This window comes from Schistocerca cancellata, chromosome 8 (genome assembly GCF_023864275.1).
Source record: "Schistocerca cancellata isolate TAMUIC-IGC-003103 chromosome 8, iqSchCanc2.1, whole genome shotgun sequence".
Taxonomy (NCBI): Eukaryota; Metazoa; Arthropoda; class Insecta; order Orthoptera; family Acrididae; genus Schistocerca; species Schistocerca cancellata.
In genome coordinates, this window is record NC_064633.1 from 71,283,257 (window position 1) to 71,309,482 (window position 26,226).

Sequence of the window (26,226 nt, forward strand, 5' to 3'; positions counted from 1 at the left end):
AGTAAAGCTGTGAGTACCGGGCGTGAGTCGTGCTTCGGTAGCTCAGTTGGTAGAGCACTTGCCCGCGAAAGGCAAAGGTCCCGAGTTCGAGTCTCGGTCGGGCACACAGTTTTAATCTGCCAGGAAGTTTCTGACCTAGACTTAGTTGAACATGCTTACTGCAGTCAAGCCTTGGTCTTCCTATACAATTTTTACACTTCACACTTTGCTCCATTACTGTTTCTTGATTTCTTGATACCTCGAGATGTGTTCTATGAAGCAGTTTCTTCTTTTAGTCAAGTTGTGCCATAAATTTCTTTCCCCCCTATTCAGTTTTGTACCACATTGTTTGTTATTTGATCAACCCATCTAATCTTCAGCATCCTTCTGTAGCATCGCCTTTCAAAAGCTTCAGTTCTATTCTTGTATCATCTCTTTATCATCTAAATTTCATTCCAAACAAACGTCTTCAAAACAGACAAACTCAGTGTACAGATTTAATAACATCAGGGATAAGCTAAAACACTCTCACTCTCTCTCTGTCTCTATCTCTCTGTGGCACAGTGGTTAGCACACTGGACTCGCATTCGGGAGGACGACGGTTCAATCCCGCCTCCAGCCATCCTGATTGAGGTTTTCCGTGATTTCCCTAAATTGTTTCAGGCAAATGCCGGGAGGGTTCCTTAGAAAGGGCACGGCTGATTTCCTTCCCAATCCTTCCCTAACCCGAGCTTGCACTCCGTCTCTAATGACCTCGTTGTCGACGGGACGTTAAACACTAACCTCCTCGTCCCCTCCCCCCTCTCTCTCCCTCCCTCCCTCCCTCCCTCCCTCCCTCCCTCCCTCCCTCCCTCCCTCCCCTCTCTCTCTTCCTCTCTCTCCCCTCTCTCTCTTCCTCTCTCTCCCCTCTCTCTCTTCCTCTCTCTCCCCTCTCTCTCTTCCTCTCTCTCTCCCCCCCTCTCTCTCCCCCTCCCTCTCTCTCCCCCTCCCTCCCTTCTTAACTATTGCTTTCCTTTCAAGCTCCTTGATTCTTATAACTGCTGTCTAATTTCTGCACATTTTGTTCCTTGTATTTTATTCCTACTACATTTTGAGTTTCATAAAGTGTAATCCAGTCAACAGTGTCAAAAGCTATCTCTAAATCTACAAATGTTATAAACCTAGGCTTGCCTTGCTTCAGTCTAAGATAAGTCATAGTGTCAGAATTCCTATATTTCTCTAGAACCCAAAATGATCTTCCCTGAGAGCAGCCTTACCAGTTTTTCCATTCTTCTTAAATAATATGTTAGTTTTTTTACAACACTTATTAAATTGATAGTCTGTAATACATATGCTCTAGCCTCCCTCCCTGTACTTCTATTAACCTATTCTTACATTTCTTACATCATCTCAGATCCTTTCAGTTTAACTGGGTCTCTAAATTTTGGTAATTTGTGCTATATTATTAGTTTAACTCTTAACATCACAGGTGTGGACTCAAAGACCACTATTGTTCATTGTTACACTTTGCTAATGCATGAGGGTGGGGTAGAAGGTTACAGCATCGTCTAGTTATTGTTTCATGAACCTGCCATGGGTTCCTTTGTCAGTAGTTGCTTGAACATGATGTGGACTGATACCATTACTGCTCCTTTCATGCTAGTGGTCTCTGAGACCACACGTGGGACTTTGCATTATAGATTTAGTAGTCAGATCTTTGTCTACTTTTTGCACTGCAGACTCTGACTTTGAGGATACTCTTTTAAAATGATTTGAGGACAGGGTAGGAAGTGATGTTGGATCAGATGGTGGCAACGAAATTGGATGTGAAAATATTCAGAATCAGAACAGTGTGAATGAGAAGAAGAATTTGTTTTGCCACTTGTGAATTCCTTGATTGTAACAAACGATCATGTCACCTGTGAATTCGTTGAATGAAACAAGTGATCAAAGTGATGAAGACAGAATATAGAGACTGAATCTGTAACTAAGATTCTACTAGAAATATATTTGGTTGAAACAAATATTGCTGGTCATCGAAGCCTCTTCTCAAGTGTTCTTGTATATGGCAGTGTAACACCATTCATTTGCCAACAATGTAACCTCCTGCTCAAATAGGTAATAATCTATATCCTCTTACTATTTGGAACTGGTTTATGAGTGTTGATAATTTGAGTTTCATGTTGAAATGGACTAATGTAAAAATAAACAAATAAAAGCCAGAAAATTATCCAAATGTTTTGTATGAAGCTGATTTATGTGAACTAAAAGCATTTTTTGGTTTACTATTTTATTCAGCTATTTTCAAATCCAGCAGAGACAAGTACAAACCATTTTATGCCACAGATGGCACTTGATGTGGCACCCAAAAACTGGTTTGGTGTACTTCTACCTTGCTTGAGATTCAGTCACCCGGTAACCTATTTTGAACACAAGCAAAATGATCCTTTAGCTCCAATGTCAGACAACAAAATGTTCATGTAGCAATGAAATGCTGTTACTGTTTCATTCTAAATGCGGCTTCAAAATGTATATTATGAACAAAGTTTGTATGTATGGTTTAAAAGTCATGTGCTTTACTGATGCTCACACTGGTAATTTGTTTAATGCATATCCTTACACTTAAATGTATTCAGATGGAAAAAAATATAAATTCTGCAGGAAAAACTTTGAAAAACTAATTCAGGTTGTGATTAGACTAGCTACATCAGTTAAACAGACTGATCATAATATTACCACAGACGGTTGGCTTAACTCAGAGTTAGCAACATGTCACAAATAAAGAGGGCTAATACACAGGGAAAAAAAGAAATTCCAAAATAATTCTTATTTGCGAGAAGCATCCAAGTTGGTTCTCCAGCGAATGCATTAGTCTAGTTTCATTTATACTGGAAAAGCATAGGGTCATGATTCTGATTTGATCTATGCACCATGATGAACATAATGATGGTAATACAGGTAAACCAGAAATAATTTCATACTATAATCACACTAAAGGTGGTGTTGATGCCCTAGGTGAGAACTATGCCAAGTATTCAACTGCGTGATATACCTATTGGTGTCTAATGGCATTGTTTTTCTGCAGATTGGACGTAAGTGGGATGAATGTGTTTATTTTTCACAGTTCCTACAAAGACAGTATCCAAGTCTTCCACTTTAATTTTTTGTAGAAGCTTGCAAACACATTGGTGTCATCAGAGATGGAACAGCGAGTCAACAACACTTACATACCCTGTGGATGTTGTGCATCCATTTACTGTGCTTTGGTATAGCAGAACCAAGAGCAGAAGTCATTGTAGAACAACTAGAAAAATGTGAAACATGTTCCCTCTGCGGCCCAGTTAAGAAGAGGAAGATCTCTTATGTTTCCCAATATTGCAAGAAGCCAAACTGCCTTGAGTTCTCTACAGAAAGCTGCAGTGAGTGCAAAGAAAACTTCTGAAAAGGAAATTGAAAATCTAAAAAGTATTAATATACCAATGAAAATAATCAGTTCTTGAAAACACAATGTAAGTGCATAGATAAATATACTCGCCCAGCGACGGAGAACACATGTATAAAACGTATTATATTTTGCAAGCTTTCGGAGCCAGTGGCTCTTCCTTCTGGCAGCAGGATTGAAGGGGAAACAGAGGGGTGAAGGAAAAATGACTGGTGACATTTATGGAAAGGGGCAGAGTTTAGGAAGTTTGCTGAGAAGCCAAGGTCAGGGGGATTTACCAGATGGGATTAGAAGGAAACTGATTGCTGGGGACTGCACCAGACAAGATTTGAAAACATGAGAGCTTAAAGGTGAAAGTTATGATATTATGCAAGACAGATTTTACTGCTAAAACATTGTACATGAATTAATGAGAGCTAAAAGATAAGTGTGTTTTATATGGTAGATATGGGAGGGGATGGAGAAAAATAGACAGGTCAGAAAATGAAAGATGTAGAAACCTAAAGAGGTCTGAAAAAAGGGAGATTTATGAGAAGAAATGCTAAGACTGAAGAAATTAATGTAAATTACCCACTTCTGTTCACATTAAACCTACTAACAAACAACAGTACTTACATTCTCACAGTTGCCATCCTTTCCGTCAAATGTTCCCTCCCATACAGCCTTGGTATTTAAGGTAAACACATATGTTCACAAGGCAGACTCTTTACAGCAATACACCGCCATTCTCTCCTCAGCCTTAAATGGATGTAATTATCTCACCAACCCAGTTCAAAAGAAATTTCCCAGGCCATCGCATGCAGTCCTGGTACAGCTGATCCATCCTTGTCACTCAATACTGTACCGGAGTTGAATGTATTAATCAGCTGCTTTGACAAGACTATGACTTCCTAAAATCCTGCCCTGAAATGAGGATAATTCTGTCCAAGATTTTGCCCCCCCCCCCCCCCCCCCCCTGCATCTAGAATATCTTTTGTCACCCTCCCAATCTCCACAATATCCTTGTCAGATCATACGCTCCTCTGCACCCGTCTCCTCACCCTATGACTCTTACACATGCGACTGTCCCCACTGCAAGTTTTGCCATATCCTCCTTCCTACCATCACCTATACCAGACCTGTAACTGGCAAAACATATACTGTCAAAGGGAGAGCCACCTGTGAAACAACACAGGTCATATACCAGCTGTTACGTAAACACTGTTCAGCCTTCTACATCCCGCACGATACCACTAAGTTATCTGCTATGATGAATGGGCATAGGCAGAGCGTGTGTTCTGGCAGCACAGCGTGCCACCCACCTGGTCTTAGTTTATGTTAATTTCTTTGGTCTCAGCATTTCTTCTCAGTAACTATTTCTTTCTTCACTTCCTTTTAGTTTCCTACATCTTCCACTTTCTGACATGTCTATCTTTCTCTTTCTCCCTTCCACGTCTATCACATACAATACATTTAGCTTTTCATTCTTATTAATCTGTTTATGATTTTTAGCAATAATCTCTGTCTTGCATGTTACCATATTTTCCACCTTTAAGCTCCTACGTTTTCAAATTTCATCCTGTGGAGTCCCCAACAATCAATCTTTCCTACTCATCCTGTCCAGTAAGACCTCCCCAACCTGAGTCCTTTCCTTCAACCCGTCTGACAGAAAAAGGAGTCACTCCCTGCGAAAGCTTGTGAATTGTAATATCTTTCATATGTATGTTCTCTTGCCACCACTTGGTGAGTAGATTTTTTATCTATACCATTAACTTTATAAAATGTACTAGTGTAATTTTTATTTTTCAAAGTGTTTTGTGAGAGTTTCTTGTGTTTTTGTGTAATAAACAATAAAGATGTAGCAAAAAGTAAAAGTTAGAGTGCAGGGTTATTGAGTTTTTATAGTTTTAACATTATTATTTAATGTTATGTTCATTTTGTGCAGTTTTCTATTGACATGCATATTTTCCCCCACATAAACTTTTAAATTTATTTGAATATATTAGATGTTGATTCCCATAGTGCTCAGAGCCATTTCAACCATTTTTTTTTTAAATATATTTTGTGTGGTATTAGCATACCTTTTTACATAAAGAACTGAATTGTTTAGATAAATGCTACATTTATGGGTATGGTGGTCATACCACATCTCGTACAGTGTGTGACAAAAAAATGAGCTGGGAAGCTAAGGGTTCATTTACAATTTCTAGTGTTTGCCTCATCCTGCCTCTCTCTTATTTCTCTGCACCCTCAAACATTTTTCACATTCTATGTTTTTGTTTTTATTTCTTTTTTTTCCTTTTTTTCTTTTTTTGCACTTATTTTTGTTTGTCATACTGCTTGCCTATAACTCAGTATTACTAGTTCGTAATTTGAGTACTAATCTTTAGGGAACTGTTATTTCAATGTTGTGCACTACATGCTCTGATTCTCCTGATATGACATTTGGAGTGACTCATTTTTCTGTTCAGTGTTGGTATATCATTCCTGCACATGTTAATGTTTTTTGAGAGGCTTTCTCCTGAAGTGTTATCTAAAATTTCTGGAATGAGTGTTCAGATATTTGCATTTTCATTGGTATCAACTCTAATACTTAAGTAGACACTTCCCTGCTACCTTTTGTTCTGTTCCTGTGTCTGTACACTCTCCAGATGTTTCATTACTGCATTTATATGCATCACTCTCACAACAGGAGAGCTTGTGATATCAGGAGCATTTCATTTAGGATATTTGGGAGAGGCACTAGTGTAACTCATTTTGTTTTGAATATGTATTATGTATTCTTGTCTTACAATGTTCTGTGTCTTTGATGGTCTCCTCAGTTTAGATCTTCAGAACAAAGAGTATACCTAATTTAAATAAGAGAGCGTGGAAACAGGTGTAGAACTCAAAACAGCAATCCATGATGGATGACATGGGATAATAAGATGAATCACAATCACATGGCAATGTGAATATAATAACAGGAAGTCCTGGAAGGAATACAATTAATAGAAGAAGTAAAGGTAACAATTCGCCATGCAGTTGAGGCATTAGGAGGTCAATAGGTATATAAACAAGACTAGACACATTGCTAAGCTTATGGATGACAATGGTCTGTTTCAGAGCTAACTAAAACCGTGCATGCCTGCAACCCCCCCCCCCCCCCACACACACAAATGACTACATTGTCCAGGATGACTACATTCTACACTGTCCCAACACTCCAGGGCCACCTATGAAAGCAGTCATTTCAAATACCAGCTTTGCTGTAACTTATGCACAGTGTGTGTTTGTTAACAACCATCATCTATCCATCCACTTGTGTACTCTGCCTGTCTGTGTGTGTGTGTGTGTGTGTGTGTGTGTGTTTTAACAACTACCAATCATCTGTCCATTTGAGTGAATGGCCACTGCCAAATTGTGGCTGAGGGCAGAGTTGACGAGTTGACAACCCACTGGTGCATGCTGCTGAGCACAACATGTTTGATTTCAATGGCTACTTAACAGCCCATGCCATCTGGACCCTTCTCCCCAACACTGGATCTCTGCATTACAGAGGTGGAAATTGTCAACCCCACAGTCCCCCTAGCCTCTATCTGTGCTAGCTTCTGTGTTAACATCCATCTCCACCACCTATCACATTATTCTTTCTTTATCTCTCAGCATCTATTGTATGATGATCAGTATTTGCACTGATCTGCTTCTTATTTTAAAATAGCTGCAAACTGTTTAACTGCACATAAGACACATATAGGCTATAATTACAACTGACAATTTTATTTCAAGAATGGCAAATAAATGCTAGGCTTATGAAGCTTAAGATAAAAGACCTGTAATCAGATATTTTTATATATTTTATCCTCAAATTTACAGTTTCTGATTATTATTATTATTATTATTATATTGTAATCTTTTGTGAAATTCCTTTAAATTCTAAGTAGCATTCATTACAGGTCATATCTGGTCAGTTTCTGGCCGACAAGAAAGTTACTACTTATGTAGTAGTGGAAATGTATGGTCAGCCAACAGATACAATCAGGGATGAGTTCAGAACGTCCAAGGTTACAGGAAATGGCCTGAACCCAGTATACAATGCAGAACCATTCCTGTTCAAAAAGGTAAGGTCCTTTTAAAATATGTGGTTTCCATGCCTGATAAATTGCATTATTTCATTGTTGTGAATCCAAATAATAGCATAAAATTCAAGAATCCCTTGGAAATTTCAGTGTTGTAGCAATTATTTGATATGTCCACAGATGAAATATCACTCCATATTGAAACAAGAACAGCAGAGAAAGGCAAAGGAAAATGATGTTCAAGAAATGAATTTCTTAACAGAAAGCTACATTACAGTTCATGACAAATACTAACGAAAGAGTCTTCTTCCTACCTGAAACAGTAATCATTAAGAACACAATGAATATTAAATTTGAAAATGATCAATTTAATCACAATGTATTTCCAATTTATGGATATAATTAGAAGGATTTTTTGACAATTTCCCATTTCTGTATCTACAAGCATATTCTGCAAACCGTTGTGAGGTGCATGGCAGAAGATACATCCCTTTGTACCACATATTAAAGTTTTGTCCCTTTCCATTTGTGTTTGGAGCACAGGTCGAATGACTGCTTAAATGGCTCTATGTCTGCTGTAATTAGTCTAATCTTGTCTTAGTAGCCCCAGTGAAAGCAATTGTAGGGGGCTGTATTGTATTCCAATATTCTTCACTTGGTACTGGTTCTGGAAACTCTGTAAGTAGGCTTTCACAGTGTTAATTAAGTCTATTTTCAAGCTTCTGCCAGTTCAGGTTCTTCAACTTCCACGTGATACTTTTCAGGGAGTGAACAAACCAATCATGATGCCTCTCTTGGTATACACTGAGAGGTGACAAGTCGTGGGATATCTGTTAATACTGTGTTGGACCTGCTTTTGCCCAGTGTAGTGCAGCAGTGTGATGTGGCGTGGGTTCAACAAGTCGTCGGAAGTCTCCTGGAGAAATACTGAGCCATGTTGCCTCTATAGCCATCTGTAATTGCGAAGGTGTTGCCAATGCAGGATTTTGTACATGAACTGACCTCTCAATTACGTTCAATAAATATTTGATTGGACTCACGTTGGGTGATCACATTGACGAATGTCTTCCAAACCAGTCACGAATAATTGTGGCCTGGTGACAAGGCACATTGCCATCCATAAAAAATGCTGTCTTTGATTGGGAACATTAATTCCATGAATGACCGCAAGTGGTCTCAAAGTAGCTGAACATAACCATTTCTAGTCAACAATTGGTTCAGTTGGTTCAGAGGACCATGTCCATTTCATGTGAACGCAGACCATGCCACACGCCATTATGGAGCCACTACCAGCTGGCGCAATGCCTTGTTGACAATGTGGGTCCACGGCTTCATGGGGTCCGTGCCACGCTTGGAACTTACCATTGGTTCTTACTAAGTGAAATTGAGACTCATCTGAGCAGATCATGGTTTTACAATCATCTATGGTCCAACCGATATGGTCACGAGTCCAGGAGAGGCACTGCAAGTGATATCATGCTGTAAGCTCTGCTCTCAGTCATTATGAAAAGGCCGTTGACCACTGCATTGCCCATGTCTGAAATTTGGTATTCTCAGCACGCTCTTGACTTTCTGGATCTCAGAATATTTAATTTCCTAACAGTTTCTGAAATTGAATATTCTATGTGTCTAACTCTAACAAACATTCTATGTTCTAAGTCTTTTAATTCCTGCTGTGCAGCCATAATCACAATAGAAACTTTTTCGTATGAATCACCTGAGTACAAATGACAGCTCCATCAATGCATTGCTCTTTTATACCTTGTATATATGACATAGCCATGACAAAACCCTACCATCTGGTGAGCAAGATGTATGAGACAGGTAAAACACCCTCTGACTTCAAGAATGATATAATAATTCCAAACCCAAAGAAAGCAGGTGGTGACAGGCATGAAAATTACCAGACTATCAGTTTAATAAGTCATGACTGCAAAATACTAACATGAATTCTTTACAGACGAATGGAAAAACTGGTAGAAGCCGATGTCAGGGAAGATCAGTTTGGATTCCGTAGAAATGTTGGAACACCTGAGGCCATACTGACCTTACGACTTATCTTAGAAGATAGATTTAGGAAAGGCAAACCTACATTTCTTGCATTTGTAGACTTAGAGAAAGCTTTTGACAATGTTGACTGGAATACTTTCTTTCAAATTCTGAAGGTGGCAGGAGCAAAAGGCTATTTACAATTTGAACAGAAACCAGATGGCAGTTATAAGAGTCAAGGGGCATGAAAGGGAAGCAGTGGTTGGGAAGGGAGTGAGACAGGGTTGTAGCCTATCCCCGATGTTAGTTAATCTATATATTGAGGAAGCAGTAAAGGAAACAAAAGAAAAATTCGGTGTAGGAATTAAAATCCATGGAAGAAATAAAAACTTTGAGATTTGATAATGGCATTGTAATTCTGTGAGACAGCAAAGGACCTGGAAGAGCTGTTGAACGGAATGTACAGTGTCTTGAAAGGAGGATATAAGATCAACATCAACAAAAGCAAAACAAGGATAATGGAATGTAGTCGAATTAAATCAGGTGATGCTGAAGGAATTAGGTTAGGAAATGAGACACTTAAAGTAGTAAAGAAGTTTTGCTATTTGGGGAGAAAATAACTGATGATGGTCGCAGTAGAGAGGATATGAAATGTAGACTGGCTGTGGCAAGCAAAGTTTTTCTGAAGAAGAGAAATTTGCTAACATTGAGTGTAGATTTAAGTGTCAGGCAGTCTTTTCTTAAAGTATTTGTATGGAGTGTAACCATGTATGGTAATGAAACATGAACAATGAATAGTTTAGACAAGAAGAGAATAGAAGCTTTTGAAATGTGGTGCTACAGAAGAATGCTGAAGATTAGATGGGTAGATCACATAACTAATGAGGAAGTATTGAATGGAATTGGGGAGGAGTTTGTGGCACAACTTGACAAGAAGAAGGGACCAGTTGGTAGGACATGTTCTGAAGCATCAAGGGATCACAAATTTAGCATTGGAGGGCAGCGTGGAGGGTCAAAATCATAGAGGGACACCAAGAGATGAATACACTAAGCAGATTCAGAAGAATGTAGGCTGCAATAGGTACTGGGGGATGAAGCAGCTTGCACAGGATAGAGTAGCATGGAGAGCTGCATCAAACCAGTCTCAGGACTGAAGACCACAACAACAACATCAACCCTCTCTTTCAAATTCTGAAGGTGGCAGGGGTCAAATACAGGTAGCAAAAGGCTATTAACAATTTGAACAGAAACCAGATGGCAGTTATAAGAGTCAAGGGCATGAAAGGGAAGCAGTGGTTGGGAAGGGAGTGAGACAGGGTTGTAGCCTATCCCCGACGTTAGTTAATCTATACGAGGGCAGTTCAATAAGTAATGCAACACATTTTTTTTCTGAAACAGGGGTTGTTTTATTCAGCATTGAAATACACCAGTTTATTCCCCAATCTTTTAGCTACACAACACTATTTTTCAACGTAATCTCCATTCAATGCTACGGCCTTACGCCACCTTGAAATGAGGGCCTGTATGCCTGCACGGTACCATTCCACTGGTTGATGTCAGAGCCAACGTCGTACTGCATCAATAACTACTTCATCATCTGCGTAGTGCCTCCCACGGATTGCGTCCTTCATTGGGCCAAACATATGGAAATCCGACGGTGCTAGATCGGGGCTGTAGGGCGCATGAGGAAGAACAGTCCACTGAAGTTTTGTGAGCTCCTCTTGGGTGCGAAGACTTGTGTGAGGTCTTGCGTTGTCATGAAGAAGGAGAAGTTCGTTCAGATTTTTGTGCCTACGAACATGCTGAAGTCGTTTCTTCAATTTCTGAAGAGTAGCACAATACACTTCAGAGTTGATCGTTTGACCATGGGGAAGGACATCAAACAGAATATCCCCTTCAGCGTCCCAGAAGACTGTAACTATGACTTTACCGGCTGAGGGTATGGCTTTAAACTTTTTCTTGGTAGGGGAGTGGGTGTGGCGCCACTCGATTGATTGCCGTTTTGTTTCAGGTTCGAAGTGATGAACCCATGTTTCATCACCTGTAACAATCTTTGACAAGAAATTGTCACCCTCAGCCACATGACGAGCAAGCAATTCCACACAGATGGTTCTCCTTTGCTCTTTATGGTGTTCGGTTAGACAACGAGGGACCCAGCAGGAACAAACCTTTGAATATCCCAACTGGTGAACAATTGTGACAGCACTACCAACAGAGATGTCAAGTTGAGCACTGAGTTGTTTGATGGTGATCCGTCAATCATCTCGAACGAGTGTGTTCGCACGCTCCGCCATTGCAGGAGTCACAGCTGTGCACGGCCGGCCCGCACGCGGGAGATCAGACAGTCTTGCTTGACCTTGTGGCGATGATGACACACGCTTTGCCCAACGACTAACCGTACTTTTGTCCACTGCCAGATCACCGTAGACATTCTGCAAATGCCTATGAATATCTGAGATGCCCTGGTTTTCCGCCAAAAGAAACTCGATCACTGCCCGTTGTTTGCAACGCACATCCGTTACAGACGCCATTTTAACAGCTCCGTACAGCGCTGCCACCTGTCGGAAGTCAATGAAACTATACGAGACGAAGCGGGAATGTTTGAAAATATTCCACAAGAAATTTCCGGTTTTTTCGACCAAAATTGGCCGAGAAAAAAAATGTGTTGCATTACTTATTGAACTGCTCTCGTATATTGAGCAAGCAGTAAAGGAAACAAAAGAAAAATTTGGTGTAGGAATTAAAAGCCATGGAAGAAATAAAAACTTTGAGATTTGATAATGACATTGTAATTCTGTCAGAGACAGCAAAGGACTTGAAAGAGCAGTTGAACAGAATGGACAGTGTCTTGAAAGGAGGATATAAGATGAACATCAACAAAAGAAAAACGAGGATAATGGAATGTAGTCGAATTAAGTCGGGTGATGCTGAGGGAATTAGCTTGGGAAATGAGACACTTCAAGTAGTAAAGGGGTTTTGCTATTTGGGGAGCAAATCAACTGATGATGGTCAAAGTAGAGAGGATCTAAAATGTAGACTGGCAATGGCAAGCAAAGTCTTTCTGAAGAAGAGAAATTTGTTAACATCGAATATAGATTTAAGTGTCAGGAAGTCATTTCTGAAAGTATTTGTATGGAGTGTAGCCATGTATGGAAGTGAAACATGAATGATAAATAGTTTGGACAAGAAGAGAATAGAAGCTTTTGAAATGTGGTGCTACAGAAGAATGCTGTAGATTAGATGGGTAGATCATGTAACTAATGAGGAGGTACTGAATAGAATTGGAGAGAAGAGGAATTTGTGGCACAACTTAGCTAGAAGAAGGGATCGGTTGGTAGGACAAGTTCTGAAGCATCAAGGGATCACAAATTTAGTATTGGAGGGCTGCGTGGAGGGTAAAAATCGTAGAGGGAGACCAAGAGATGAATACATTAAACAGATTCAGAAGGATGTAGGTTGCAGTAGGTACTTGGAGATGAAGAAGCTTTCACAGGATAGAGTAGCATCGAGAGCTGCATCTAACCAGTCTCTGGACTGAATACGGCATCAACAACATATGTGATACTACTGCCGTCTGTATATGTTCATATCGCTAGCCCATGACTTTTGTCACCTCAGTGTACACTCTATAATCATGTTGATCTTGTTTGGTATGGGTCACACACACTTCAGTAATATTCTGGGATGGGTTTGCACAGGTGTTCCGTAAGCAATCTCCTAAGTAGCATCCTACCCAGGAACTAAATGGCGTTGTCTCCAGCCTCATAATACACTGGTGGCTGTTAAAATTGCAGCACCACTGTGAAGGCAGTAAGCAACAAATGTAAAATTGGTAAAGTGTGCTGGATGTTTCATTCTACAAATGGTCATCATTTCAGTGCAACAGCACAATGGTACTAGGTGTAGCACCATCAACATTCTGTATATAAAGAAAGATGATGTTTCAGGTTCCTCAGTCATAAATTGCATTTGAGTATTGGTTCATAGTAAGAAGATCATATCCTGTCCCATGTAGGAACGAGAAATGTCAACCAGCACCCATCAAAATTTGAAAGGAGCATGATCGTTGCCTATTGAGACTGTGGTTTATTGTTATATGATACTGTTTTCATTTTGGTTGAGACCCCATGGCTGTTAAGTGATTATTAAATCGAATTGATAGGCTCAGGAAGGTCATACTCAAAGCTATTCAGGTTCTCGAAGGCCCCAGATTACTGGTGCCTGAGATGACAGATGCATTGTTATTAAGGATCATACAGCCATTTCACTTTCTTGAGTTAGGAAATGGGCTTATTTGCCGAATGATAAATATACACCAGTGGTGCACCCGGTAACAACACTGGACATAGTAGTGGCACAGTGAGATTGCATTCATCATCATCCTAGAGCTCAGTGATGGAATAGGTGCCATTGGGTATGCAACATGATTTTCTCTTGTACACATAGCCAGTAATTTTGACTTCAGCTGTTATGTTTCTGATTTGTTGAGGCCTGTGGCTGTGCCCTATCCTCAAGATTACCATGACATTATTTTTCAGAAAGGTAATACAAGGATGCATGTTCTTGTGCTGTTCTGACCTTCCTTAATACAGAGAGCATTTGACTGTTTCCCTGGCAATCATGCTCTCCAAATCTTTCTACAACTGAAAACATTTGGTCATGTGTTGGCTACTGCTAATCTATGAGATATAACAGTGTGTAGGTAATTCGTATTTGTCACTACAGATAAGCACGGTGTTTGAAAACAAAGCTCACACCAGAGTTGCCAGCACTGCGCAACATAGTGGAAAGTTTTCTCTCCATACCTCTACTGTCAATGTGTACTTTCACTCTCCTGTCTCGTTATAGATCAAGCGCCAAGGAGACTTACTAGCTGAAATGTGACAGCTATTTCATTTATTGTTATTTGTCCCATGGATCAAATAAGTATGGTAGCTTGTATAATTAGTATGGAATAATTCAGTACAAAAATATACGTTACATGGGCTAAGTCAGCACAAAAATACATATTACAATATATACAACATGAATATTATACAGAATGTTGACAAAATTTTACCAAAGGCTGTTTACAAACAGCAGTCAGCAACATTATAATACTGATAGTGGCATTTTAGCTACATAACACAGGTTCTAATAGGTACAACTTCATATAGTTTATTATCTTATTTTCTTATGTGCTGCATGAGCAGGGGAGATGACTTATATACTCAATCAGTAGCATTTTTTACTTTTATTTCTACGGATAGCATAAGATGTACATGAAAATGGCTGAAATGATGAAAGTTTTAATATACTTTTGTTTATTAGGACAAGTCAGAGTACAAAAATTCCCAAGTGGTGTAAAAATAGTGTTTCATTTTAAATTTATTTCTGAATTTCTTTTATTGATGTTGCTTGGTGAGTGTATAATTTTATTCTCGTACATTTAACACCATTACTGTACAAGTTTGTTGAGTGGGGAATTCGTCGTAAAGAAGTTTTTGATCTTGTGCCATGATAGTGGCAATCCCATAGTTCTGTCAAGTTTGTTAATGCTTTTCTTAGTGACATGTAATATTTCTAGTATGTATTGGCTTATCTTTAAGCAATGAGTTTAATTGATCTGTGGTTATACCTACAGCAAACTGGAGAGTCTCTTCTGTAGCAGATATGAGAATAGTGGCGTCATTGTCAAACAGAAGGGTTTTGGTGTCTGATGGGTTATGTGGAAGATCTTTTATGTAATGTAAAAACAACAAGGGACCTAAGGCTGCCTTGAGGAATGCCTTGATTTATGGCTTATGTGGAAGTATTTGTGGTGGTGGCTGTTCCTGAGGGCTTGGTTTCATTTACTTCAACATACTGATGTTGATCTTTCAGACAGCTTTAAAACCAGTGGCCTGTGGTTACTATTATTGCATAGAAATACATCTTTTGCAGCAATATGCTGTGATTAACCATGTGAAATGTCCTTTTGAAGTTAGTAAAATACCTGTGTCTGGAAGTTTTTTGTTACAAGCTTCAGACTAAGAGCTAATAATTCTTGTGTTGCATCAGCAGTAGTTTTCTTTCCTTGGAAGCCAAACTTTTAGATTAATGTTACTTGTATGTTGTTTTCCTCTACCAGTGTTCCTATTAATGATTTTCCACATGCATTTGCTTTTATTTTATGATTGCTTGAGGAGGTTATCATTTGTAGCTTTTTGGGTGCACTAGCTACATTCCTAAATATGTTTTTATAAGAAGTAAAGTATTTCCTAAATTCTTCACTACTGCCTAATTCAGTTTTGCTAACAGAGAGAAATACTTTATTACTCTGATATGATCTGATGGTTCCTGAGAGTGATCCAGTTGGAGGGTGTTCTGTCCCTGTTTACACTTTTTGTTTGTAAGTGACAGTTAAGATAATAGCCAGGAAATGTCTAAGATTGCTTCTTTGCTGTCAACAGTTCGAGCGTCATAAATAAGAGACTGTAAAATTTTGTGTTACTTATTTTTTTCTATTACTAATGCTAGATTTTTGTATAAAGTGCTCATGTTGCCATAGGGTGATTTGTAAGCAGTTATTGTATAGATATTCAGGTCTGTAAGCTTTACGCATGACAGTTCTAATTCTTTTTCAAAACTACAGAAACTGCATGTGTCTAATGGTGTGGTGGTAATGTCTGTCACAGGTATGCAGCTCGCACCACCTCTGACAGTTTTCTTGATAAGTGACTCACAAATTTGAATTGTGGTAGTACAGCACTTTCTATTTTGAAAGACCTCATGAAATATTCATTAATACACCATATCTGCACATCTAACAGATCATTTCCACTTATAATTAAAATTTCTAACTCATTTAGTTTATTTTTTAGCTCTTGTAAATTATGAAAATAAACTTCTGGTTCAAGGAATTGTTTGTTAGGTTTGATGATATGTTGGTGTGATTTATTAGACACTACCTTCTTGATTATAAATGACTGATGAGATTCCTTGGAAGTAATACTGTGGATCTCAACTTTATTTGGATATGCTAAGAAAGAGGAGTTAGTAATTGCATTCCCTGGAACATTTGAGGTGCACTTGACTCTCAGTAAGAAAGTATGAAACACATGTGAGACAAAGCTGATGTATAAAGCAAATTAAACCCAAAGAAAACTAAATGAAAAAGTTAAAATTATTGACAAGGTTGGGCCTACAAAAAATGGGGCATTTGAGATCCCATTAAAAGTTTTTTGGCACACACAATGGACAAAAAGGAAGAGTCCCATTAAAAATGGGATGTCCGGTCATCATACTCTATATACTTCCAAATGAAGTACAAGTATAATCATCCAGTATTGTAACTCACCATATAGCGGAGATGCTGAGTCGTGATAGGCGCATAAAAAGATTCATACAATCAGAGCTTTTGGCCATTAAGGCCTTTGTCAGCAGTACACACACACACTTACACACACACACACACACACAGAACTTGCACACACGCCTGCAGTCTCAGAGAGAGAAAACCACACGGCGAACAGCAGCACCAGTGCATGATGGGAGTGGCGATGCAGTTTAGATGGAGGGTAGGAGAGAAGGTGCAGAGGGGGGAGGGAGTAAGTAGCAGAAAGGAGAGAAATAAATGAAAAGAAATTAAAAGACTGGGTGTGGTGCTGAAATGATGCCTGTGTAGCGCTGGAATGGGAACAGGGAGGAGGGTGGATGGGTGAGGACAATGACTAACGAAGGTTGAGGCTAGGAGGGTTATGGGAACATAGGATGTATTGCAGGGAAAGTTCCCATCTGCGCAATTAAGAAAAGCTGATGTTGGCGGGAAGGATCCATATGGCACAGGCTGTGAAGCAGTCATTGAGATGAAGGATATCGTGTTTGGCAGTTTGTTCAGCAACAGGGTGGTCCACTTGTTTTTTGGCTACACTTTGTCAGTGGCCTTTCATGCAAACAAACAGCTTGTTGGTTGTCATGCCTACATAGATTGCAGCACAGAGGTTGCAGCTTAGCTTGTAAATCACATAACTGGTTTCACAGGTAGCCCTGCCTTTGATGGGATAGGTGATGTTAGTGATCGGACTGGAGTGGGTGGTGGTAGGAGGATGTATGGGACAGGTCTTGCATCTAGGTCTCAGCATCTTCGCTATATGGTGAGTAGCAACTTTCCTTCTCTCGTATTGTTACATTCCATCCTGGATTTTCCATCATCTAGTGTTGTAACTGCACTGGAGACACACAATAAGTAAAACTTCCTTTATTGCTACCGGTTCTACACTCCTGGAAATGGAAAAAAGAAGACATTGACACCGGTGTGTCAGACCCACCATACTTGCTCCGGACACTGCGAGAGGGCTGTACAAGCAATGATCACACGCACGGCACAGCGGACACACCAGGAACCGCGGTGTTGGCCGTCGAATGGCGCTAGCTGCGCAGCATTTGTGCACCACCGCCGTCAGTGTCAGCCAGTTTGCCGTGGCATACGGAGCTCCATCGCAGTCTTTAACACTGGTAGCATGCCGCGACAGTGTGGACGTGAACCGTATGTGCAGTTGACGGACTTTGAGCGAGGGCGTATAGTGGGCATGCGGGAGGCCGGGTGGACGTACCGCCGAATTGCTCAACACATGGGGCGTGAGGTCTCCACAGTACATCGATGTTGACACCAGTGGTCGGCGGAAGGTGCACGTGCCCGTTGACCTGGGACCGGACCGCAGCGATGCACGGATGCACGCCAAGACCGTAGGATCCTACGCAGTGCCGTAGGGGACCGCACCGCCACTTCCCAGCAAATTAGGGACACCATTGCTCCTGGGGTATCGGCGAGGACCATTCGCAACCGTCTCCATGAAGCTGGGCTACGGTCCCGCACACCGTTAGGCCGTCTTCCGCTCACGCCCCAACATCGTGCAGCCCGCCTCCAGTGGTGTCGCGACAGGCGTGAATGGAGGGACGAATGGAGACGTGTCGTCTTCAGCGATGAGAGTCGCTTCTGCCTTGGTGCCAATGATGGTCATATGCGTGTTTGGCGCCGTGCAGGTGAGCGCCACAATCAGGACTGCATACGACCGAGGCACACAGGGCCAACACCCGGCATCATGGTGTGGGGAGCGATCTCCTATACTGGCCGTACACCACTGGTGATCGTCAAGGGGACACTGAATAGTGCACGGTACATCCAAACCGTCATTGAACCCATCGTTCTACCATTCCTAGACCGGCAAGGGAACTTGCTGTTCCAACAGGACAATGCACGTCCGCATGTATCCCGTGCCACCCAACGTGCTCTAGAAGGTGTAAGTCAACTACCCTGGCCAGCAAGATCTCTGGATCTGTCCCCCATTGAGCATGTTTGGGACTGGATGAAGCGTCGTCTCACGTGGTCTGCACGTCCAGCACGAACGCTGGTCCAACTGAGGCGCCAGGTGGAAATGGCATGGCAAGCCGTTCCACAGGACTACATCCAGCATCTCTACGATCGTCTCCATGGGAGAATAGCAGCCTGCATTGCTGCGAAAGGTGGATATACACTGTACTAGTGCCGACATTGTGCATGCTCTGTTGCCTGTGTCTATGTGCCTGTGGTTCTGTCAGTGTGATCATGTGATGTATCTGACCCCAGGAATGTGTCAATAAAGTTTCCCCTTCCTGGGACAATGAATTCACGGTGTTCTTATTTCAATTTCCAGGAATGTATCTTGCAGTTTTAATGTTGTTCATGTTTTTATTTTCATTCCATTATATCTGCGATACTATGAGTTCCGATAACTTTATGCATTTAGAAAGAATATTCTTAGATCGTAAGTGGGCCATCAGAGCAAATTTGGTTGTTAGATCAAAGAATGTTATGTTTGATGCTGTTTAAGGGTTTGTAACTTCAAATACAGCCACCCCAGTACACTTAAACTAATGTGCACAAGTTAAGCATAGTAGGGGGAGTCGGAAGAGAGAAAAGGTAACAGTCATTTTAAATGAGTGTTCAGATTTGCCAGGGTGTCTTAATATGTTGTTTGTATTGGAAAGATGTGCTCCTTGTATAGAATAAGTACACAATTAAAAAAAGAAATAGTGTCTTGACGTATGTGCAGCTCTGTTGTGGACAGAGAGTAAGCTCATTTACAACATAATGATGTGTGCCATTGAATCTTTATGGTACCACTATTATTTGCTATCTTTCTAATTCTGCTCATCGATGTTATCTGAGAAGCAACCACTGTTAGTTAGCCTGCATATTGACTCCAGTTTCTTTCATTTTCCTACAGTGTTCCAATTCAATCAATCTTTGATTAAAAACAAGAACAGATAATTCAGTAGAATTATATCACAACTTGATGCAAGCACTAAATACACATTCACTCCAGAGTCTAAAGTATCAGAGCTAGTTGAACTAAATTTTCTAGCTCGTACAACATCTTCACCTCTGATTCCACTTGTTGACACTACTCTCCACATTCAGCAAAATTCCTTCTAATATTTACTGGGCTGTATGTTGTAATCTTGTCCTCCCACACATCACCATTAAATTTCTCTTAGTCTCTTCATTGTTTTCAAAAGCTTCGAGAGACGTAAGACATACAAAAGAAAAACTTTTTACTTATCTTCATTTTCTCTGCTTTTTGTTGGCTCCAATTCTTGCATCTAGGGTTACATTCTTGAGGCTTTAATTTTTGTTATAACTATGTGGTTTCCTGATGACTAAATAACTGATAAAGATTTGCCTGTATTATTCTTGAATTTTATTCTTTGTCACATTTTTCAATATCACACCGTCTTTACAATTTCCACTTCTATCACACCACAAATTACATTATTAGTGACACAATCAAAAACACATCTGATTCCATCAGAGGCATGCCCACTACTCCCTACATTCTGCGGTACTCACAATATTCCAGAGAGTTTACAGAGCAAAAGAGTTTACAAACTTTCTTGACGAAAAAAGGATCTTCGCTAAACTATATCATTATTTTGTAAATAAGTCAAGAAATAAATTTTATAATTATCATCAGATTGTGCGATTAATAATATGACTTTCAAGTATGCCAGATATGTCCTAATTCCAAATATTTTTAAAAGAAGAGTAATTTTAACTGTTAGTACATATTGGTTGTAACACATTAATTTCCTTTTATACATTTTAGCCTGAAATATAATACATCATATCTCAGTTAACTTTTAGTTAACTGAGATAATGTTCACCTGTACAGGAATTGATAGTGTAAATGGTATCAAATATTTCTATGTAAAAAAAGGTAATGTTAGAGGAGGGTGCCCCATTACAATGTGAAGCTATCATTTTAATGTTGGAAAAAGTAAATAAAAACACCAGTCACCAAAAAATGCTACAGTTATGGATTCTCCAGTATGTATCATTTACTGATAATTTGACACAAGGAGCTCAATACTATGGTAGCAACTTTTATCAGTTCTGGACAGTTTCAGTCCAGGGAAGTACTAGGTTAGCTTAGAAATGAGGCTGACTGAGTTGGGGCAATGGTTAAGGCATTGGATGTGCATTCCGAAGTTATGGGGTACAAATCCCTGCTTGGCTATTCACATAGCAGTTTTCAGTGTCCCCTGAATCAGTTAAGAGGAATACTGGGATATGGCCAGTAACCTTCCCCATTCTCTTTCTATCTCACTTACTGGTCTGCCTCTTATGACTTCTTTATTGTCATTACAGAACACCCAACCTTTCTTCTCCCTTCCTTGAAAATGAGCACAAATTAATACAGCTGGCCTCTGTCTGAGATGCTTACTAAATTAAGAAGAGTGCATGGCAAGGTTATTTTTCAGTGTACTATTTATCAGCATTTCTTCTATTTTTGTATGGACTGTAGAAGAAATGTCTGCTTGAAAGCATGTGTGTTTGCAGTAATTAGTCAAATCTTCTCTATGTGGTCAGTATGGGATGGATATGTAAGGGGTTATACTATAAGCATAGCTCACTAATTTTATATTAGTTTGTGAAAATTTGTAGGGATTGTTCCCTAAATAAATTTTCACATTACAGTGGAGTGTTCACTGATTTGAAACTTCTTGTGAGATTAAAACTGTGTATAGATGTTGAGGCTCAAATCTGGGACCTTAGCTGCTGAAACTGTGTGGATGGTTCATGAGTCCTGCTTGTATAGATCCGTTGGTAAATCACATGCCCACAAAAGGCAAAGGTTTCAGTCTGGTACACAGTTTTAATCTGTCAGGAAGTTTGTAAGTAGGCTATCACAGGCTATGTTATGTCTAAATTCAAATGTCTACCTGAAACAAATATGCAACTGTTTATGCTACTGTTCTTTGTACATCTTCAGTATCACTGTTAGCCCTATTTGGTTTGGGTCAGACACACTTTAGCAATACTCTAGCATGGTCAAACAAGTGTTTTGTAAGCAAACTCCTTTGTAAACAGATTGAATTTCTAAGATATTCTAACATTGACCTGAAGTGTGCTACTTGCTTCACCTACAACTTATCATATGTAGATCATTTTATTTCATATCTCCACAGATTGTTACACACTGTAGGAGTTGATTGAGTCCAGTTGTGACATCTGTATTGAAGTCAGAGGATATTAACCTTTACCATTTTGTGAAATGTAGAGGTTTACATTTCTGAACATTTAAAATGGGTTTCCCACCTTTGCATCATTGTGAAATCTTATCACAATCTGACTGGATATTTGTTCAGACAATTTTTGATTATAGATGACTGTGTCACCTATTTAATGTTTGATGTTCATGTTAAATTTTCTGCTAGCTCATTAACAAACAACAAAACCAGCAAGTGTCCCAACATGTTTCACTGAGGGGCATACATGAGATTATCACAGGATACACAAATGTGTCAAAACTCCAAAATAATCAAGCATTGGAGAGGACGCAATGTGTCAGAAGATGGTACAGGTTCAGGCATCTTGTCAAAGAACTGAAAATGCTTAGGCCCACTTTGCACAACATGACTGTGATGTGCAAAAAATCTGGGGTGCACTACACCTAGTTACTGGGCGTGGTTACTATGGGTTGTCAACTGGTAGATAGTGTTTGGCCTAGTGAGTTGTGGCAAGAGTGAAGTTCACCAGGGGTAGTGTGATGACTAGAGCTGTTTTTCCTGGTTTTGACAAGGTCTGTTGTTGTTTTGTTTATCAACCCTAAGGCTGATTTGATGCTTTTCTGTCAATTGCCAACTGCATCAAACAGCCAACTATGCTGCATCAAACACCATCAATGAACTGCATATATCATGTGTGAGGTGTTACTCTTATGTTTTGGCAGATATTTGTGTTTTCATTTCTGCACTATGTAGATGAATACACAGTTTTTAAAAAAGTAATGTTTTATTGTTCGTAGAATAAAGTAATCCCAAATTAGTGTAGAGCAACGTTTGCTGTAACAATATGCATTAATAGAAACAAAAAGAGTAATCAGAGCTATGTAGTGACTATGTAGTGCTGCTGTGTGGTGGTATATATTGCAGACAATGTGACATGGGTCAGCACACAAGATGAGGAAAGTAGGGGTTAGAGGACATGATGAACAAATGCTTACCCATCTCATAACACCTGATATGGCGCGTGCTGCTAACCTGTGATCTTGTTCAGAGTGCGCACTGTAATTGATTATAGTTCACTGTCATGGTGCAGGTGGTGCTCCGGTGACGATTTGCTATGATGTCGCTGGCGTGTGTTTGCGGTGGATGGCGGAAAGCGAGAGGGTAGTTGGTTTTCTGGGGACTGCACAGAACGTGAAGTTCGCTCTGCCTGAGCCGCCTCCACCCCAGACCACTTTGCTAATACTGCGAGGCACAACAACCTTAGCACTAGTCACTAGCAGGTCAGGCAGAGCGAACTTCACGTTCCGTGCAGTCCCCGGAAAACCAACTACCCTCTCGCTTTCTGCCGGCCACCACAAACACACGCCAGCGACGTCATAGCAAATCACCACAGGAGCGCCACCCGCACCAGGACAGCGAACTATAATCGATTACAGTGCGCACTCTGAACAAGATCACAGGTTAGCGGTGCATGCATTATCAACACCCTTCATAGTTATTGAGTGGTGCACCCATCTAACGACAATACTAATGCTGCCAAGTACGCTACTCATTTTCAAGCTGTCCCTCAAAAATGTCTTGAAAGTGATAATTATACCTGGCTGGCTTATTATTGTGGGAACATGGGTTTTCTCAGTCAGTAGATAACAACAATAGAGGCCACAGATATATAAATGTTTGTTCATTATGTCTTCTTTGCCCTACTTTCACCACTTCATGTGCTGACCTTTAGTATTCCGTGTATCTGCTGTAAGTACTGCCAAGCAGCAGTGCTGCTAAGTTGTTACTGGAGTCCTGATTATCTCAAATGGAATAATCTCTTCCTACTAACCAGCATTTATTCCACAAATATTGGTTATGGGAAACCCAACTCACATATTTTTCACATTACATCCTGAAAGCCATGGATCACAACAGTGAGGTAGATGCAGTATTTCTTGACTTGAGAGAAAAGCATTTGGCTCACTACCACATTGACACTTATCAACAAATGTACAGTTGTAATTGACATAAAATAAATGGCAGTGATGCTGAAAAACCAGAACTGGGTAAAAGTTGAAGATATATGCCAACTTTTCCACAAAAACCTCTTTACAATGTTTCAAGGAACAGTATTAACTAAGGAATTCAGGAATGGGCAATAACTCTTGGAGGAACCAAAAAGATGAAATTGGGCTAATTACAACATTCACAGAGGTTTTAAGGAATAATTATTCCCATGCTCCATGTGTGAATGTAATAGGAAGAAACCCTAATACATGATACAATGTGAAGTACCCTCTGCAAAGCACTTATTGGTGGTTTTCTCCACAAAAATTTCTTGAAAGTGATAACTGTATCAGGCTGAATTAGTATTGTGGAGACAAAAAGTGTCATAAGATATGTAAATATTTGTTCACCATGTCTTCTTTTCCCTACTATTATCACCTCATGTGCTGGACTGTAGTGTTCTGTGTCTGTTAGCAAAGTGCTGAACAGTTGTTTGTAGAATATAGGTGAAGATGTTGATGTCTTCAGCCTGTTAATACGTAGTGTTAAACTGAGTATCACACTAGGCTAGTGTGTTATAACATTACTGACTGCACATAAAATTCCACTTTACAAACATTTTATTTGCAATGAGAAACAAATTGAATCTTTCTGTTAGTGCTGTGTATCACACAAAATCCAATCAATGATGTTTTCTTGGCTGATTCCATCTTTTCATGGTGGAAGCAAAATATGCATATACTTGCCAGACCACCTCAGAAAATGCATCACAATAATTATTGGCAGGGACCCACTATACTCATCTTTAGGCCTGCCTGTGCAGTTCTTTCCTTCCACCATTCCTTCAGGTATGCATCTTAATATGTCCTCAAAAATGCAATCTCTTTGATTCACTGAATTCTTTATTAGGAATTTTTTCTTGTTGGCTGATTGTGGGACACCTTTTTCTTCTTACTCAATCTGCCAAACTGACGCTCAACAGCCTCTATAATGCCCCATTTCAAATACTTTTAATTGTTACATTTTTGTGTTTCGCGTTGTCCTTGTTTCCCTTCCATACATGCCTGTGCTGCAAACACAGCTTATAGTGAGTCTTTTTGTAGACTCTAGCTTTCTATTTTTGAATATTTGCAGCTATTTCTTTTTGAGGAAAGCACTTTTTACCTCTTACAAACCTTTCCACAGTGCCATTCGACAGTGCCATCCTTTCATCTTCCTTCTTTGCCTATCCTGCTCCTGGGGTAACGAAACTGCTTTACATTTTCAAGACTGACTTCTCCAAGTTTAACATTTAGTTATCCAGCATGTTCACTCCTTTATCAATGGGAAAATGAATTCAGATGTTTACAGAAATTTTGGGGACAAAACAACAGTGTTAAGGATTGAACCTTTTGTGTACCTACATAAAATTACGGTTATATGGATTTGCAAGACTCATCTGCCAAAAGCACCAGTTACAATGACTCTGAATCTATTGGACAAAATGGAACTTCAGATGTACATCAAATTAAATTCCCCTAACCATGCTGAGAAACATTCATCTTACATTTGACATCTGGACTCGCATCCAGGAGGACTGTGGTTCAGATTTCTATCCAGACATTCTTATTTACATTTTCTGTGATTTCTTGGCAAGGCAAATGCTTGGATGTTTTCTTTGAAAGGGCATGATTGATTTCTTCCCCTATCCTTCCTTTATCTGAGCTTATGCTCTGTCTGTAATGATCTTGTTCTTGATGGGATATTAAACACTAATCTTCCTTCCTTTTAACTTTTGTGGTATGGAAACAGATTGTTGGTTACACAGCATGTTGGAAATGAATCACACTGAAGATGTTTGTTTGTTTTAGTATGCTTATCATTTCGCAACTCACAAATTCACTTGGTCGTAGAGATAAAATTTTAAGTAAGCTTATCAGACAAAATATTGGTCACCCCCTCGAAAGATCACATTGGTCGCTTTGGATTATTGCTGGTAGTGTAGAACTCATACCAGTCAGTCATGTGATGTAGTGGTAGTGAAGTGGTGAGTATGTGCCAGCCAGGTGTATGCAATCCACTCAATGAGATGGGTCAACATGCAGATGTCATAGCATAACAGAAAGGAGCTAGCATGTTTGGACACGCCCATGGTCACACCTTGAATGTAGTTGCCCAATTTGTTGCTGTATAAAAGTAAACTGACGACCTGTCCGCAAGGAAGGCCATGCAACTTGGCATAAGAATAGTGGTTGCAAAAATATCTTAAGGACAGGAGAAAAGTTCATGCCTTTTCAATGACAATCTGTTTCAAATCCGACA

General features: G+C 39.9%; 1 protein-coding gene across 1 annotated transcript in view; it reads left to right on the forward strand.

Moving 5' to 3' along the window:
- LOC126095360 (1-phosphatidylinositol 4,5-bisphosphate phosphodiesterase-like) overlaps nt 1-26,226 on the forward strand; it is a 419,315-nt gene that overhangs the window by 288,407 nt on the left and 104,682 nt on the right. Inside the window, exon 15 of the mRNA XM_049910167.1 lies at nt 7,315-7,479. Coding sequence (XP_049766124.1) covers nt 7,315-7,479 — 165 coding nt within the window. The remainder of the gene's footprint in view (nt 1-7,314; nt 7,480-26,226) is intronic.